The sequence below is a fragment of the Coturnix japonica genome, unplaced genomic scaffold (genome assembly GCF_054131305.1).
Source record: "Coturnix japonica strain WE unplaced genomic scaffold, WE-NBRP24 Scf089, whole genome shotgun sequence".
Classification (NCBI taxonomy): Eukaryota; Metazoa; Chordata; class Aves; order Galliformes; family Phasianidae; genus Coturnix; species Coturnix japonica.
Window position 1 is genome coordinate 81,458 of NW_028188992.1, and position 18,126 is coordinate 99,583.

At 56.7% G+C, this 18,126-nt stretch overlaps 1 protein-coding gene across 11 annotated transcripts in view; it reads right to left on the minus strand.

Annotated features, from left to right (window-relative positions):
* Window positions 1-1,132: 1,132 nt before the first annotated feature.
* LOC107307183 (uncharacterized) overlaps window positions 1,133-18,126 on the minus strand; it is a 42,906-nt gene continuing 25,912 nt past the window's right edge. For 4 of the 11 annotated variants that reach the window (XM_085534617.1, XM_085534616.1, XM_085534618.1 and 1 more), the window contains 5 exons: window positions 13,428-13,540; window positions 12,116-12,257; window positions 10,324-10,490; window positions 5,069-7,880; window positions 1,133-4,600 (listed from right to left, as the gene is read on the minus strand). In XM_085534617.1, coding sequence (XP_085390743.1) covers window positions 4,518-4,600; window positions 5,069-7,880; window positions 10,324-10,490; window positions 12,116-12,257; window positions 13,428-13,540 — 3,317 coding nt within the window. In that variant the 3' untranslated portion in view covers window positions 1,133-4,517. The remainder of the gene's footprint in view (window positions 4,601-5,068; window positions 7,881-10,323; window positions 10,491-12,115; window positions 12,258-13,427; window positions 13,541-18,126) is intronic. The other 7 variants (XR_014941519.1, XR_014941518.1, XR_014941516.1 and 4 more) reach the window with 7 other exon arrangements.

Sequence of the window (18,126 nt, forward strand, 5' to 3'; positions counted from 1 at the left end):
GGGTAATGGTGGTCAATGGTGGTCAATGGGGGTCAATGGTGGTCAATGGGGGTCAATGGTGGTCAATGGGGGTCAATGGGGGTTAATGGGGGTAAATGGGGGTTAATGGGGGTTAATGGGGGTTAATGGGGGGTAATGTGGGATAATGGGGGTAAATGGGGGGTAATGGGGGGTAATGGGGGTTTAATGGGGGTAAATGGGGATAAATGGGGGGTAATTGGGGTTAATTGGTCATTATGGGGTGGCCATTGGTTGTTATGGGGTGGCCATTCATCATTATGGGGTGGCCATGGGGCTGTTATGGGGTGGCCGTGGGAGGGCAGTGATGTTCTAATAAAGTACTGAATGTATCTGAACCTTAAATGGGCTTTTTTGGGGTCAAAAAGTGGAGGGGGGGGATGTGGGATGGGGACACAGAGGGGGGACATAGGATATGGGGTGGGATATGGGGATATGGGGTGGGATATGGGGTGGGGATGGGGATATGGGGTGGGATATGGAGATATGGGGGGGATGTGGGGATATGGAAATGGTATGGGGACATAGGACAAGGATGGGGACAAGGATGGGGACATGGAATGGGGATGGGATATGGGATGGGATATGGGATATGGGATGGGGATATGGGATATGGGATGGGATATGGGATGGGATATGGGATATGGGATGGGGATATGGGATGGGATATGGGATGGGGATATGGGATGGGGATATGGGATGTGGGATGGGGATATGGGATATGGGATATAGGATATGGGATATGGGATGGGGATATGGGATGGGGATATGGGATATGGGATGGGGATATGGGATGGGGATATGGGATATGGGATGGGGATATGGGATATGGGATGGGGATATGGGATGGGGATATGGGATATGGGATATGGGATATGGGGTGGGGATATGGGATATGGGATATAGGATATGGGATATGGGATGGGGATATGGGATGGGGATATGGGATATGGGATGGGATATGGGATGGGGATATGGGATATGGGATATGGGATATGGGGTGGGGATATGGGATATGGGATATAGGATATGGGATATGGGATGGGGACAAGGCCTTACTCCCCCCACCCCATTTGTTCCGCGTTGACAGAAATCAGCACTAATCAAAACCCCATTGGAGGAGGAAGGGGGGGGGGGGGGGAGCAGCCCCCAGGACCCCCCCCCCATTTATTGCACTTCTGGATGGGGAAAAAAAAATAACACCCAAAAAACCCCAAAAAGGAGCAAAATAAACAGCAAGAAAAGGAGAAAAATCGAATCCTTCCCCCCTCACACCAAATAAAGACCCCAAATAAAGACCCCAAATAAAGACCCCATATAAGGACCCCAAATAAAGACCCCAAATAAAGACCCTAAATAAAGAGCCCATATAAGGACCCCAAATAAAGACCCCAAAATGACCCCAAATATGGACCCCCCCCCAACACCACAGCCCCTGAGAACAGCCTGAGAGGGGCAGGGTCACCTTTAGGGTCAGGGTCACCAACATTGGGGTCAGGGTCACCTTTAGGGTCAGTCACCTTTAGGGTCAGGATCATCTTTAGGGTCAGGGTCATCTTTAGGGTCAGGGTCACCTTTAGGGTCAGCGTCATCTTTGGGGTCAGAGTCACCAACATTGGGGTCAGGGTCATCTTTAGGGTCCATGTCACCAATGGGGGATGGTGTCGCTCTTTGGGGTCAGGGTCACCCTATGGGGTCAGGGTCACCCTATGGGGTCAGGGTTGCCAACACTGGGGTCAGGGTCATCTTTAGGGTCAGAGCCATCAACATTGGGGTCAGGGTCTCCTTTGGGGTTGGGGTCACCCTATGGGGATGGTGTCACCCTTTAGGGTCAGGGTCACCAACATTAGGGTCAGAGCCATTAACAATGGGGTCAGGGTCACCTTTTAGGGTCAGGGTTGCCAACATTAGGGTCAGGGCCACCTTTAGGGTCAGGGTCACCCTTAAGGGACGGTGTCACCAATGGGGGATGGCGTCACTCTTTGGGGTCAGGCTCACATTTAGGGTCAGAGCCATTAACAATGGGGTCAGGGTCACCCTTTAGGATCAGGGTCACCCTTTAGGATCAGGGTCACCTACATTGGGGTCAGGGTCACCCTATGGGGACCATGTCACCCTTTAGGGGATGCGGTGACATCCCGTTGGTGACATGGCGGCATCTCCTTGGGGACCCCATTGGGGACATTATGGGGACACCATTGGGGTCACCTTTGGGACACCACTGGGGACATCAATGGGGACCCCACTGGGGACCATTGGGGACATTATGGGGACACCATTGGGGACCCCACTGGGGACCATTGGGGACATTATGGGGACCCCATTGGGACCAGGAACCATTTGGGGCCCCTGAGACCCCACAGCAGATCCCAGTGCTGGAACCAGAGCCCAAATCTGGACCCCCAAACCCAGACCATGATCCTAAACCCAGACCCTGAGCCCAAATCTGGATCCTGATCCCAAACCCGGACCCCGATCCAAAATCCAGACCCTGAGCCCATATCTCGATCTTGATCTTAAATCCAGACCGTGAACCCAAATCTGGATCCTGATCACAAACCCGGACCCGATCCAAAATCCAGACCCTGAGCCCAAATCTGGATTCCCAACCCCAAACCTGGATCCTGATCCCAAACCTGGATCCGATCCCAAATCTGGACCCTGAGCCCAACTCTGCATTCCCAACCCCAAATCCGGACCCCAAGCTCAAATCTGAATCCTGATCCCAAATCCAGACCCGATCCCAAATCCAGACCCTGAGCCCAAATCTGGACCCTGATCCTAAGTCTGGATCCTGATCCCAAACCCAGACCCTGATCCCGAACCTGGACCCCGATCCCAAATCCAGACCCTGATCCCAAATCCAGACCCCAATCCCAAATCCAGACCCTGATCCCAAATCCGGATCCTGATCCCAAATCTGGGCCCTGATCCTGAACCCAAACCCTGATCCTAAGTCTAGATCCTGATCACAAACCCAGACCCTGAGCCCAAATCTGGACCCTGATCCCGAACCTGGACCTTAATCCTAAATCTGGACCCTGAGCCCAAATCCGGACCCCGAGTCTAAATCCAGATCCTGACCCCAAATCTGGATCCTGATCCCAAACCTGGACCCTGATCCCAAACCCGGACTCTGAGCCCAAATCTGGACCCTGAACCTAAACCTGGATCCTGATCCCAAACCCAGACCCTGATCCCGAACCTGGACCTTGATCTTAAATCCGGACCCTGGTCCCAAACCCGGACCCTGATCCTAAATCCGGACCCTGATCCCAAATCTGGGCCCTGAGCCCAAATCTGGGCCCTGATCCCGAACTCAACCCTGATCCTAAGTCTGGATCCTGGTCACAAACCCGGACCCTAAGCCCAAATCTGGACCCTGATCCCGAACCTGGACCTTGATCCTAAATCTGGACCCTGAGCCCAAATCCGGACCCCGAGTCTAAATCCAGACCCTGACCCCAAACCTGGACCCCGATCCCAAACCCGGACCCTGAGCCCAAACCCAGACCCTGATCCTAAATCCAGACCCTGATCCCAAATCCGGACCCTGATCCCAAATCTGGACCCTGAGCCCAAATCTGGGCCCTGATCCCGAACCCGACCCTGATCCTAAGTCTGGATCCTGGTCACAAACCCAGACCCTAAGCCAAATCCGGACCCTGAGCCCAAATCCGGACCCCGAGTCTAAATCCAGACCCTGATCCTAAATCCAGACCCTGATCCCAAATCCGGATCCTGATCCTAAATCCAGACCCTGATCCCAAATCCAGACCCTGATCCCAAATCCGGACCCTGAGCCCAAATCTGGACCCTGAGCCCAAATCTGGGCCCTGATCCCGAACCCGACCCTGATCCTAAGTCTGGATCCTGGTCACAAACCCAGACCCTAAGCCAAATCCGGACCCTGAGCCCAAATCCGGACCCTGAGCTCAAATCTGGACCCTGATCCTAAATCCAGACCCTGATCCCAAATCCGGATCCTGATCCTAAATCCAGACCCTGATCCCAAATCCAGACCCTGATCCCAAATCCGGACCCTGAGCCCAAATCTGGACCCTGAGCCCAAATCTGGGCCCTGATCCCGAACCCGACCCTGATCCTAAGTCTGGATCCTGATCACAAACCCAGACCCTAAGCCCAAATCCAGACCCCAACCCCAAATCCGGACCCTGAGCCCAAATCCGGACCCTGATCCTGAACCCAGACCCTGAGCCCAAATCTGGACCCTGATCCTAAATCCAGACCCTGATCCCAAATCCGGATCCTGATCCCAAATCTGGACCCTGAGCCCAAATCTGGACCCCGATCCTAAATCCAGACCCTGATCCCAAATCCAGATCCTGATCCCAAATCTGGACCTGAGCCCAAATCCAGACCCTGATCCCAAATCCGGATCCTGATCCCAAATCTGGACCCTGATCCTGAACCCGGAACCTGAGCCCAAACCCGGACCCCAACCCCAACCCCAAATCCATCCCCCATCCCCGGCGCTGTCATGGCGGCTCCTGCCCCGCATCCTGGCTGGCCTCGAACAGCAGCTCCTCCAGATCCCGCTCGTCCCGGCAGCAGCTCAGCTCTGAAACAACAGCAATCAATGGGATCAATGGGATCCGACCCCATGGGGACATTTGGGATCAGGTCCCATCTGTGACCCCACGGGGACATTTGGGATCAGATCCCATCTGTGACCCCATGGGGACATTTGGGATCCGAACCCATCTGTGACCCCATGGGGACATTTGGGATCAGGTCCCACCTGTGACCCTATGGGGACATTCGGGACCCAGTCCCCTCTTTTTCCCTTTGGGGACATTAGGGATCCCATTCCATCTGTGAACCCATTGGGGACATTTGGGATCACTCCCACCAATGACCCCATTGGGGACACTTGGGATCTGGACCCACTTCCATCCCATTGGGGACATTTAGGGCCCAGTCCCACCAATGACCCCATTGGGGACACTTGGGATCCGGTCCCACCCGTACCCCCATAGGGACATTTAGGACCCATTCCCCCCCATATCCCCCCTGTCCCCCCCCATACCGTGTTCAGCGCCGCAGCTCCCCCCTTTGCCGTCACCGTCGGGCAGAGCTCGGCCCAGTTCTGCCTTCAGCCCATTGGGCAGCACTGGGCCACCAGCGGCCACCCCGGTGCTGCTGGCCATCCCATAATTGTCCATCCTATTGTTGGCCGTCCCAATGTTGGCCGTCCCAATGTTGTCCATCCCAATGTTGTCCATCCCAATGTTGGCCGTCCTACTGGTGGTGGCTGTCCCATCATTAGCCGTCCCATCATTGTCCATCCCATCGTTGTCCATCCCATCGTTGTCCATCCCAATGTTGTCCATCCCAATGTTGGCCATCCTGGTAGTGACTGTCCCAATGGCGGCCACCCCATAATAGTCCATCCTATTGTTGGCCGTCCCATCGTTGTCCATCCCAATGTTGGCCATCCCATCTTTGTCCATCCCATCATTGGCCATCCTAGTAGTGACTGTCCCATTGTTGTCCATCCCATCGTTGTCCATCCCATCATTGGCCATCCCACTGTTGGCCGTCCCATCATCGATCATCCCATAGTTGTCCATCCTACTGTTGGCCATCCCATAATTGGACGTCCCATCATTGTCCATCCTATAATCAGCCGTCCCATCATTGGCCATCCCGCTGTTGGCCATCCTATTGTTGTCCATCCCGTTGTTGTCCATCCCATCGTTGTCCATCCCATTGTTGTCCATCCCATCGTTGTCCATCCCATTGTTGTCCATCCCATTGTTGTCCATCCCATTGTTGTCCACCCTATTGCTGGCCGTCCCATTATTATCCATCCCATCGTTGTCCATCTCATTGTTGTCCATCCCATCCTTGTACATCCTATTGCTGGCCGTCCCATCATCGATCATCCCATCGTTGTCCATCCCGCTGTTGTTGGCCGCCCCATTGGTGGTCACCATCCCAATGCTGCCCATCGTCCCAATGCTGCCCGTCCCACTGGTGGTGCTGGACCCACTGGTGGCCGTCATCCCGCTGGTGGCCACCCCAATGGTGTTGGTGGCCACCCCAATGGTGTTGGTGGTCACCCCACTGGTGTTGGTGGTCATCCCAATGGTGTTGGTCACCCCAATGGTGTTGGTGGTCACCCCAATGGTGTTGGTGGTCGTCCCACTGGTGTTGGTGGTCACCCCACTGGTGTTGGTGGTCACCCCAATGGTGTTGGTGGTCACCCCACTGGTGTTGGTGGTCACCCCACTGGTGTTGGTGGCCACCCCAATGGTGTTGGTGGTCGTCCCAATGGTGTTGGTGGTCGTCCCACTGGTGTTGGTGGTCACCCCAATGGTGTTGGTGGCCACCCCAATGGTGTTGGTGGTCACCCCACTGGTGTTGGTGGTCACCCCACTGGTGTTGGTCATCCCAATGGTGTTGGTCATCCCAATGGTGTTGGTGGCCACCCTAATGGTGTTGGTGGTCACCCCAATGGTGTTGGTGGCCACCCCAATGGTGTTGGTGGTCACCCCAATGGTGTTGGTGGTCATCCCACTGGTGTTGGTGGCCGTCATCCCACTGGTGGTGTTGGTCATCCCAGTAACGACCGTCCCAGTAGTGGCTGCCCCATTAATCCCAGTAGTGGTCATCCCAATGGTGGTGGCTGTCCCAGTACCGTCCATCCTAGTACTACCCATCCCAGTTCCATCCATCCCAGTTCTATCGATCCCAATTCCATCGATACCAGTTCCATCCATCCCAGTTCTATTGATCCCAGTTCTATCAATCCCAGTTCTATCGATCCCAATTCCATCCATCCCAGTTCTATCAATCCCAATTCCATCCATCCCAGTTCCACTGACCCCAATACTATCAATCCCAGTTCTATTGATCCCATTTCCCTCCATCCCAATTCCATCCATCCCAATTCCATCCATCCCAGTTCTATTGATCCCAGTTCTATCGATCCCAATTCCATCCATCCCAGTTCCACTGACCCCAGTTCCATCCATCCCAGTTCTTTTCACCCCAATACTATCCATCCCAGTTCCATTGATCCCAGTTCCCCCTCCCCTATTTATGGCCGTGTCCCCGCTGTCCACCCGTGTCACCACAAACACTTTGTGTCCCCTCCCGGGGCTGCTGACCAGGATTCTCTGCTGCTCCCCATGGGGGGACACGGGGGTCTCTGTCCTTCCCCCCCCCACCCTCACACCCCCCCGACCACCCCCCATATCACAGCTGGAATCGCTGCCCCCTCCCCTCCCCCCTCCTCTCCTCTCTCCATCCCTAATGCTGTCGGGGTCGTCCCCATTAGTGTCCCCCCCCCTAATCCCACCCAGCCCCATGTTGTCCCCCCCTATGGCTGTGCAAGGGGGCTGGGGGCCCTTTGGGTGCTGGGGGGGCTCTGGGTGCTGGGGATCCTTTGGGTCCTGATTGGGATTTGGGTCCTGTGGGGTCTGTGGGTGCTGTGGGGTCTGTGGGGTCTGTGGGTCCTGTGGGGTCTGTGGGTCCTTTGGGTGCTGGGGGGGTTGAGGGTCCTGTTGGTGCTGGGGGTCCTGGGAGGGGGTTGGGTCCTTTGGGTGCTCTAGGTCCTGTTGGTGCACTGGGTCCTGTGGGTCCCGGTTGGGTTGTGGGTCGTGGTTGGGTTGTGGGTTCTCTGGGTCCTGTGGGTTCTGTGGGTCCTGTGGGTTCTCTGGGTCCTGTGGGTTCTCTGGGTCCTGTGGGGTCTGTGGGTCCAGGCTGGGTTGTGGGTCCTGGGTGTCCTGCGTGTCCCCCCCCTGGTCCCGTTCTCGGGCCAAAGCAAAGTTCCGTTTGCAGCCGCTCTGGATCTCGGCCAGCAGAGCTCGTTGAGTCTCCAGGAAACTCTTCACCTGGGGGGGGGGGGGAAAAAAGGGGGATTAATGGGGTACCCCCCCATACCCCCCATATACCCCCCTATATCCCCTAATACACCCTATACCCCCTATATCCTACTTATATCCAGCTCATACCCCCCTATTCCTCCCATATCCCCCCTATACCCCTTATAACCCCCTATACCCCTTATAACCCCCTATACCCCCTCATACCCACCCCATACCCCCCTATACCCCCCCATACACCCCTATATGTCCCTATATAACCCCCCCCCCCTCACCGCCTCCTTCTTGGGGTCCCTGTCGAGGTTGAGGTGCAGCAGGGACTGGTTGACCTTCACTTCCCCCCCAGTCCCCCCTACAAACCCCCCTATTCTCCTCTATACCCCCTCTATACCCTCTCTATACCCCCCCATATACCCCCCTATACCCACCCCATACCCCCCTATAGCCCCTCATACCCCCATATACACCCCTTATACCCCCCATACCTCCCCATACCCCCCTATACCTCCCCATAACCCCCTATTCCCCCCATATTCCCCCCTATACCCCTTATAACCCCCTATACCTCCCCATACCACCCCCATATTCCCCCTATAACCCTTTATACCCCCTTATATCCCCCTATATGCCTCTATAACCCCCTATAACCCTCTATACCCCCCTATACCCCCTCATACCCCCCTGTACTCCCCCATACACCCCTATACACCCCTATATAACCTCCCCCCCTCACCGCCTCCTTCTTGGGGTCCCTGTCGAGGTCGAGGAACAGCAGGGACTGATTGACCTTCACCTCCCCTATACCACCCCCATACCCCCTATACCATCCCTATATCCCCCATACCCCCTATATGCCCCCCCATAACTCTCTATACCCCCCCATATACCCCTCTATACCCCCCTATTTCCCCCATATCCCCCCCTATACCTCCCCATATTCCCCCTATACCCCTCCATACCCCTTCATACCAACCCCATTCCCCCCTATACCCCCTCATACCCCCCTATAACCCTCTATACCCCCATATCCCCCCCATACACCCCTATATAACCCCCCCCCCCACCGCCTCCTTCTTGGGGTCCCTGTCGAGGTTGAGGCGCAGCAGGGACTGGTTGACCTTCACCTCCCCTATACCACCCCCATACCCCCTATACCCCCCTATACCCCCCATATACCCTCCCTATACCCCCATATACCCCCTTATACCCCCCTGTAACCCCTTATACCCCCCATATCCCCCCCTATACCCCCCATACCCCCATATACCCCCTCATACCCACCCCATTCCCCCCATATCCCCCCTATACCCCTTATAACCCCCTATACCTCCCCATACCCCCCTATAACCCTCTATACCCCCATATACACCCCTTATACCCCCCTATTTCCCCCATATCCCCCGCTATACCCCTTATACCTCCCCTATACCCCCCATATCCCCCCCTATACCTCCCCATACCCCCAATATACCCCCCTATACCCCTCCATACCCCCTATACCCCCTCATACCCACCCCATTCCCCCCTATACCCCCTCATACCTACCCCATACCCCCCTATACCCCCTCATACCACCCTATAGCCCCCCATACCCCCTCATACCCACCCCATTCCCCCCTATAACCCTCTATACCCCCCTATAACCCTCATACCCCCCTATAACCCTCATACCCCCCTATATGCCCCTATACCCCCCTCACCGCCTCCTTCTTGGGGTCCCTGTCGAGGTCGAGGCGCAGCAGGGACTGGTTGACCTTCACCTCCCCTATACCACCCCCATACCCCCTATACCCCCCATATCCCCCCCTATACCCCCCATACCCCCATATACCCCCACATACCCCCCTATTCCCCTCATATCCCCCCCTATACCCCTTATAACCCCCTATAACTCCCCATACCCCCCTATAACCCTCTATACCCCCTCTATACACCCTTTATACAACCCTATACCCACCCATTCCCCCCATATCCCCCCCTATACCCCTTATAACCCCCTATACCTCCCCATTTCCCCCTATACCCCCTAATACCCTCCTATAACCCTCTATACCCCCCCATACACCCCTATACGTCCCTATATATCCCCCCCCCTCACCGCCTCCATCTTGGGGTCCCTGTCGAGGTCGAGGCGCAGCAGGGACTGGTTGACCTTCACCTCCCCCCTATACCCCCCTGTACACCCCTACACCCCCCTATTCCCCCCATACCCCCCATGTACCCCCCTACACCCCCTTATTCTCCTCTATACCCCCTCCATACTCCCATATCCCCCCCTATACCCAACCATTCCCCCCCTATACCTCCCCTATACCCCCCTATACCCCTCCATACCCCCCTATACCCCCTCATACCCACCCCATTCCCCCTATACCCCCTCATACCCCCTATACACCCCTTATACCCCCTATATGCCCCTATACCCCCCTATATGCCCCTATACCCCCCTCACCGCCTCCTTCTTGGGGTCCCTGTCGAGGTCGAGGCGCAGCAGGGACTGATTGACCTTCAGCGCCAGCGCCAGCGCCATCAGCCCCCCCGTCTTGATCTCGTTCTCACGCAGGTCCAGGCGCAGCAGACGGGGGCTCTCGGCGATGAACTCGGCCACCGCTACTGCTCCTATGGGGGGATATGGGGGGGATATGGGGGGATATAGGGGGTATGGAGTGGATATGGGGGGTATGGAGGGGATATGGGGGGGTAATGGGGGGTATAGGGGAGGTATAAGGGGTATAGCGGGGGATATGGGGGAAATAGGGGGGTATAGAGGGGTATATAGGGGGGTATAGAGGGGTATGGGGGTGGTATGAGGAGATATAGGGGGATATGGGGGGATATGGGGGGATATGGGGGGATATAGGGGGGGTATGGAGGGGATATGGGGGGATATATGGGGGGATATGGGGGGATATGGGGGGAATATGGAGGGGATATGGGGGGTAATGGGATAATGGAGGGATATGGGGGGGTATGGAGGGGATATGGGGGATATGGGGGGATACGGGGGGGTATATGGGGGGATATGGGGGGATATGGGGGGGATATGGGGGGATATGGGGGGATATGGGGGTACGGGGGGGTATGGGGGGGTATATGGGGGGATATATGGGGGGATATGGGGGGGTAATGGGATAATGGGGGGGATATGGGGGGATATGGAGGGGATATGGGGGGCATATGGGGGGATATGGGGGGGATATGGGGGGGTATGGGGGGATATATGGGGGGATATGGGGGGGATATGGGGGGATATATGGGGGGATATATGGTGGGATATGGGGGGATATGGGGGGATATGGGGGTATGGGGGGGTATGGGGGGATATGGGGGGATATGGGGGGATATGGGGGGTATGGGGGGTACGGGGATATGGGGGGATATGGGGGGATATGGGGGTGGTAATGGGTGGTAATGGGGGGATATGGGGGGTATTCCACCCCCTTGACCCCATTGCCCCCATTGTCCCCATTGTCCCCATTACCCCCATAGCCCCCATTGACCCCATTACCCCCATTGACCCCATTACCCCCATAGCCCCCATTACCCCCATTGACCCCATTGCCCCCATTACCCCCATTGTCCCCATTACCCCCATTGACCCCATTGTCCCCATTACCCCCATTGACCCCATTGTCCCCATTACCCCCATTGCCCCCATTACCCCCATTGACCCCATTGCCCCCATTGATCCCATTACCCCCATTGCCCCCATTACCCCCATTGATCCCATTACCCCCATTGCCCCCATTACCCCCATTGCCCCCATTGCCCCCATTACCCCCATTGTCCCCATTACCCCCATTGCCCCCATTGCCCCCATTGTCCCCATTACCCCCATTGCCCCCATCACCCCCATCACCCCCATTGCCCCCATTACCCCCATTATCCCCATTACCCCCATTGCCCCCATTGCCCCCATTGCCCCCATTACCCCCATTACCCCCATTATCCCCATTTCCCCCATTGCCCCCATTACCCCCATTACCCCCATTACCCCCATTACCCCCATTGCCCCCATTACCCCCATTACCCCCATTACCCCCATTGCCCCCATTGCCCCCATTACCCCCATTGCCCCCATTACCCCCATTATCCCCATTGTCCCCATTGCCCCCATTGCCCCCATTACCCCCATTGCCCCCATTACCCCCATTACCCCCATTGCCCCCATTACCCCCATTATCCCCATTACCCCCATTGACCCCATTACCCCCATTGCCCCCATTGCCCCCATTACCCCCCACCTTCACAGGTGAGTTTGGTGGCTGCCAGCCCCAGTCTTAGCACTGATCTGTTCCCGATCAGCCCCGTCTTCAGGTTCCGAACCCCCTCGTTCCCAATGGGGTTGTGACCCAGGTTCAGCGTCTCCAGGCTCTGAGCGTGGGGCTGCGGGACAAGGGGGGACAGGGGGGTAATGGGGGTAATGGGGGTAATGGGGGTCAATGGGGGTAATGGGGGCAATAGGGGTAATGGGGACAATAGGGGTAATGGGGGTAATGGGGACAATGGGGGCAATGGGGCCAATGGGGGTAATGGGGTCTATGGGGGTAATGGGGTCAATGGGGACAAGGGGGGCATCCCGAAGTATGGGGGACATTGGGGACAAAAGGGGGCAATGGGGACAATGGGGGTAATGGGGGCAATAGGGGCAATGGGGACAATGGGGGCAATGGGGGTAATGAGGGTAATGGGGGTAAATGGGGACAATGGGGGTAATGGGGGCTATGGGGGGCAATGGGGGGTAATGGGGGACATGGGGACATCCAAAAGTATGGGGAGAATGGGAGGCAATGGGGGCAATGGGGGCTATGGGGGCAATGGGGACATGGAGGGCAATGGGGGGCAATGGGGGTAATGGGAATAATGGGGTCTATGGGGTCTATGGGGTCAGTGGGGTTAACGGGGTCTATGGGGACACTTTAGGGACACATTAGGGACACTATGGGGTCACATTGGGGTCACATCAGGGTCACATTAGGGGTCACTTTAGGGTCACATTGGGGTCACATTGGGGTCAATTTGAGGTCACTTTAGGGTCACTTTAGGGTCACATTAGGGTCACATTAGGGTCACATTAGGGGTCACTTTAGGGTCACATTGGGGTCACTATGGGGTCACTATGGGGTCACATTAGGGCCACATTGGGGTCACATTGGGGTCACATTAAGGTCACATAAGGGTCACATTGGGGTCACTTAGGGGTCACACAGGTCACACATTAGGGTCACTTGGGGGTCACATTAGGGTCAGGTTGGGGTCACACAGGTCACACTTTAGGGTCACTTTGGGGTCATGTTGGTTGGGGTCACATTAGGGGTCACATTGGGGTCACATTGGGTTCAGGTTCGGGTCACATTAGGGTCACTTTGGGGTCACATTGGGGTCACATTAAGGTCACATAAGGGTCACAATGGGGTTACTTTGGGGTCACATTGGGGTCACATCGGGGTCACACTGGGGTCACGTTGGGGTCACATAGGGGTCACTTTGGGGTCAGGTTGGGGTCACACAGGGGTCAGGTTGGGGTCACTTTGGGGTCACTTTGGGGTCACTCACCAGCGTGACCCCCAGATACGCCGTCCCCGCCTGCGTCACCTGGTTGTTCCAAAGCACCAACGTCACCAGCCCCCGGCGCTGCTCACGGAGACCCTCACACAGGTACGCCACGCCTGGGGGAACAATGGGGGGGATGTGGGGCTGGGATGTGGGGCTGGGATGTGGGGCTGATGTGGGGCTGGGGGGGATGTGGGGCTGGGATGTGGGGCTGGGGGTGATATGGGGCTCAGGGGAGGATGTGGGGCTGGGATGTGGGGCTGGGATGTGGGGCTGGGGGGGATATGGGGCTCAGAGGAGGATGTGGGGCTGGGATGTGGGGCTGATGTGGGGCTGGGATGTGGGGCTGGGATGCAGGATGTGGGGCTGGGGGTACAGTGTGGGGCTGGGGAGGATGTGGGGCTGGGGGGGTGATGTGGGGCTGATGTGGGGCTGGGGGTGATATGGGGCTCAGGCCCATGGCGCTGCTCACGGAGCCCCTCGCACAGGTACGCCACGCCTGGGGATAGGGGCAACAATGGGGAGGATGTGGGGCTGGGATGTGGGGCTGGGGACTGGGGGGGCTGATGTGGGGCAAGGAAGGGATGGGGATGTGGGGCTGATGTGGGGCTGGGAGGAGGATGTGGGGCTGGAGGGATGTGGGGCTGATGTGGGGCTGGGATGTGGGGCTGATGTGGGGCTGGGGGGTAAAGTGTGGGGCTGGGATGTGGGGCTGGGATGTGGGGCTGGGGGTGATATGGGGCTCAGGCCCACGGCGCTGCTCACGGAGCCCCTCGCACAGGTACGCCACACCTGGGGGGCACAACAATGGGGATGGTGTGGGGCTGGGGGGGTGATGTGGGGCTGGGATGTGGGGCTGGGGGTGATATGGGGCTCAGGGGAGGATGTGGGGCTGGGGAGTAAAGTGTGGGGCTGGGGGGGATGTGGGGCTGGGGGTACAGTGTGGAGCTAGGAGGATTATGTGGGGCTGGGATGTGGGGCTGGGATGGAGGATGTGGGGCTGGGGGTGATATGGGGCTCAAGGGAGGATGTGGGGCTGGGGGCTGGGGGGGTGATGTGGGGCTGGGGGACGATGTGGGGCTGGGACGGAGTAAGTGGGGCTGGGGGGGATGTGGGGCTGATGTGGGGCTGGGAGGAAGATGTGGGGCTGGGGGGGTGATGTGGGGCTGGGGACGGGAGGGGGTGATGTGGGGCTGGGGGGAATGTGGGGTTGAGGGATAAAGTGTGGGGCTGGGGGGGTGATGTGGGGCTGGGGGATAAAGTGGGGCTGGGGGCTGGGGGGGGTGATGGATGTGGGGCTGGGGCGGATGTGGGGCAAGGAATGGATGGGGTGGGGGGTGATGTGGGGCTGGGGGACTAAAAGGGGCTTCAGGACAATGTGGGGCTGGGGGACGATGTGGGGCTGGGACGGAGGATGTGGGGCTGGGGGCTGGGGGCTGATGTGGGGCTGGGGGTAAAGTGTGGGGCTGGATGTGGGGCTGGGGGGATGTGGGGCTGGGGGTGATATGGGGCTCAGGGGAGGATGTGGGGCTGGGGGTACAGTGTGGGGCTGGGGGTACAATGTGGGGCTGAGTGGCCTGGGGGGAGGATGTGGGACTGGGGGACAACAAGGGACTGGATGTGGGGCTGGGGGATGATGTGGGGCAAGGAATGGATGGGGATGTGGGGTTGGGGGGAGGATGTGGGGCTGGGGGCTGGGGGGACTATATGGGGTTGAGGGGGATGATGTGGGGCTGGGGAGTTGATGTGGGGCTGGGGGATAAAGTGGGGCTGGGAGGGATGTGGGGCTCGGGGGAGGATGTGGGGCTGGGAGGGTGATGGGGGGCTGGGAGGATTATATGGGGCTGGGATGAGGTTGTGGGACTGGGGGGACTATATGGGGTTGGGGGGAGGATGTGGGGCTGGGAGGGGGCGTGATGTGGGGCAAGCAATGGCTGGGGTGGGAGGTGGTGTGGGGCTGGGGGACAAAAAGGGGCTGGGGGACTATATGGGGTTGGGGGACAATGTGGGGCTGGGGGCTGGGGGGGGTGATGTGGGGCTGGGGGGACTATATGGGGTTGGGGAGATGATGTGGGGCTGGGGGACAATGTGGGACAGAACTGGGGGGTTTGGGGGGGATTTTGGGATAGATTGAGGGGATTTGGGGGCAGGATTCGGGGCTGATTTTGGGGGGGATTTGGGGGATTTTGGGGGGGATTTTAGGGGGTTTTTATGGGGTCTTGGGGTGACGGTGGAGCTGAGGCAGGATATGAACCATCCCACCCCACCCCACCCCATAACAATGACACCCCATAACACCCCATAGCACTGACACCCCATAACACTGACACCCCATAACACCCCATAGCACTGACACCCCATAACACCCCATAGCACTGACACCCCATAGCACTGACACCCCATAACACCCCATAGCACTGACACCCCATAACAATGACACCCCATAGCACTGACACCCCATAACACCCCATAGCACTGACACCCCATAACACCCCATAACACCCCATAACACCCCATAACACCCCATAGCACTGACACCCCATAACACCCCATAACACCCCATAGACACCCCATAACACCCCATAGCACTGACACCCCATAGCACTGACACCCCATAACACCCCATAGCACTGACACCCCATAACACCCCATAACACCCCATAGCATTGACACCCCATAACACCCCATAGCACTGACACCCCATAACACTGACACCCCATAACACCCCATAGCAATGACACCCCATAGCATTGACACCCCATAACACCCCATAACACTGACACCCCATAACACCCCATAGCACTGACACCCCATAACACTGACACCCCATAACACTGACACCCCATAACACCCCATAGACACCCCATAACACCCCATAGCCACCCCATAACACCCCATAGCATTGACACCCCATAGCACCCCATAGCACTGACACCCCATAGCACTGACACCCCATAACACTGACACCCCATAACACCCCATAGACACCCCATAACACCCCATAGCATTGACACCCCATAGCACCCCATAGCACTGACACCCCATAACACTGACACCCCATAACACCCCATAGACACCCCATAACACCCCATAGCACTGACACCCCATAACACCCCATAACACCCCATAGCACTGACACCCCATAGCACTGACACCCCATAACAATGACACCCCATAGCAATGACACCCCATAACACCCCATAACACCCCATAGCACTGACACCCCATAACACCCCATAGCACTGACACCCCATAACACCCCATAACACCCCATAGCAATGACACCCCACAGCTGCCCCACCTCGTTAATGACTGGTCCCTTTAATGAAGTAACCCCTAATTAACCACCCAATTAATGAAGGAGTTGCAATGAGTCTCCTGTGTTAATTAACAACCTCTGAGCTGATTGTGGGGTGGGAGCAGGAAGGAGGGGGCGGATGGAAAAACCCCATTAATGGGGCTGAGATTTGGGGTCAGATTTGAGGGATTTGGGGCTGAGATTTGGGGTCAGATTTGGGCTGAGATCTGGGGGATTTGGGATCAGATTTGAGGGGTTTTAGGGTCAGATTTGGGGGATTTGGGGCTAAAATTTGGGGTCAGATTTGGGCTGAGATTTAGGGGATTTGGGGCTGAGATTTGGGCTGAGATATGGGGGATTTGAGGCTGAGATTTGGGGGGATTTAGGCTCAGATTTGGGGGGTTTTAGGGTCAGATTTGGGGGATTTGGGGCTGAGATTTAGGGTCAGATTTGGGCTGAGATTTGGGGGATTTGGGGTCAGATTTGAGGGGTTTTAGGGTCAGATTTGGGGGATTTGGGATCAAATTTAGGGGATTTGGGGCTGAAATTTGGGGGGATTTGGGGTCAGATTTGAGCTGAAATATGGGGGATTTGGGTTGAAATTAGGGGAGATTTGGGGTCAGATTTGGGCTGAGATTTGGGATGATTTGGACTCAGTTTTGGGAGATTTGGGACTGAAATTAGGGGAGATTTGGGGTCAGATTTGGGGGATTTGGGGCTGAGATTTGGGGGGATTTGGGATCAGATTTGGGGGATTTGGGCTCAGATTTGGGATCAGATTTGGGGGATTTGGGGCTGAGATTTGGGGGATTTGGGATCAGATTTGGGCTGAGATTTTGGGGCTTTTAGGATCAGATTTAGGGGATTTGGGGCTGAGATTTGAGGTCAGATTTGGGCTGAGATATGGGGGATTTGGGGTCAGATTTGGGGGATTTGGGGCTGAGATTTGGGCTGAGATATGGGGGATTTGAGGCTGAGATTTGGGGGGATTTAGGCTCAGATTTGGGGGGCTTTAGGGTCAGATTTGGGGGATTTGGGGTCAGATTTGGGCTGAGATTTGTAGGGTTTTAGGATCAGATTTAGGAGATTTGGTGCTGAGATTTGGGGTCAGATTTGGGGGATTTGGGATCAGATTTGGACTGAGATTTAGGGGATTTAGGGCTGAGATTTGGGGGAATAAGACTCAAATTTGGGCTCAGATTTGGGGGATTTGGGGTTGAGATTTGGGGGGATTTGGGGTCAGATTTGGGGGATTTGGGATCAGTTTTGGGGGACTTAGGACCAGATTTGGGGGGATTTGGGATCAGATTTAGGGGATTTGGGCTGAGAATGGGGGGATTTGGGATCAGATTTGGGGGATTTTAGGGTCAGATTTAGGGGATTTGGGGCTGAGATTTGGGCTGA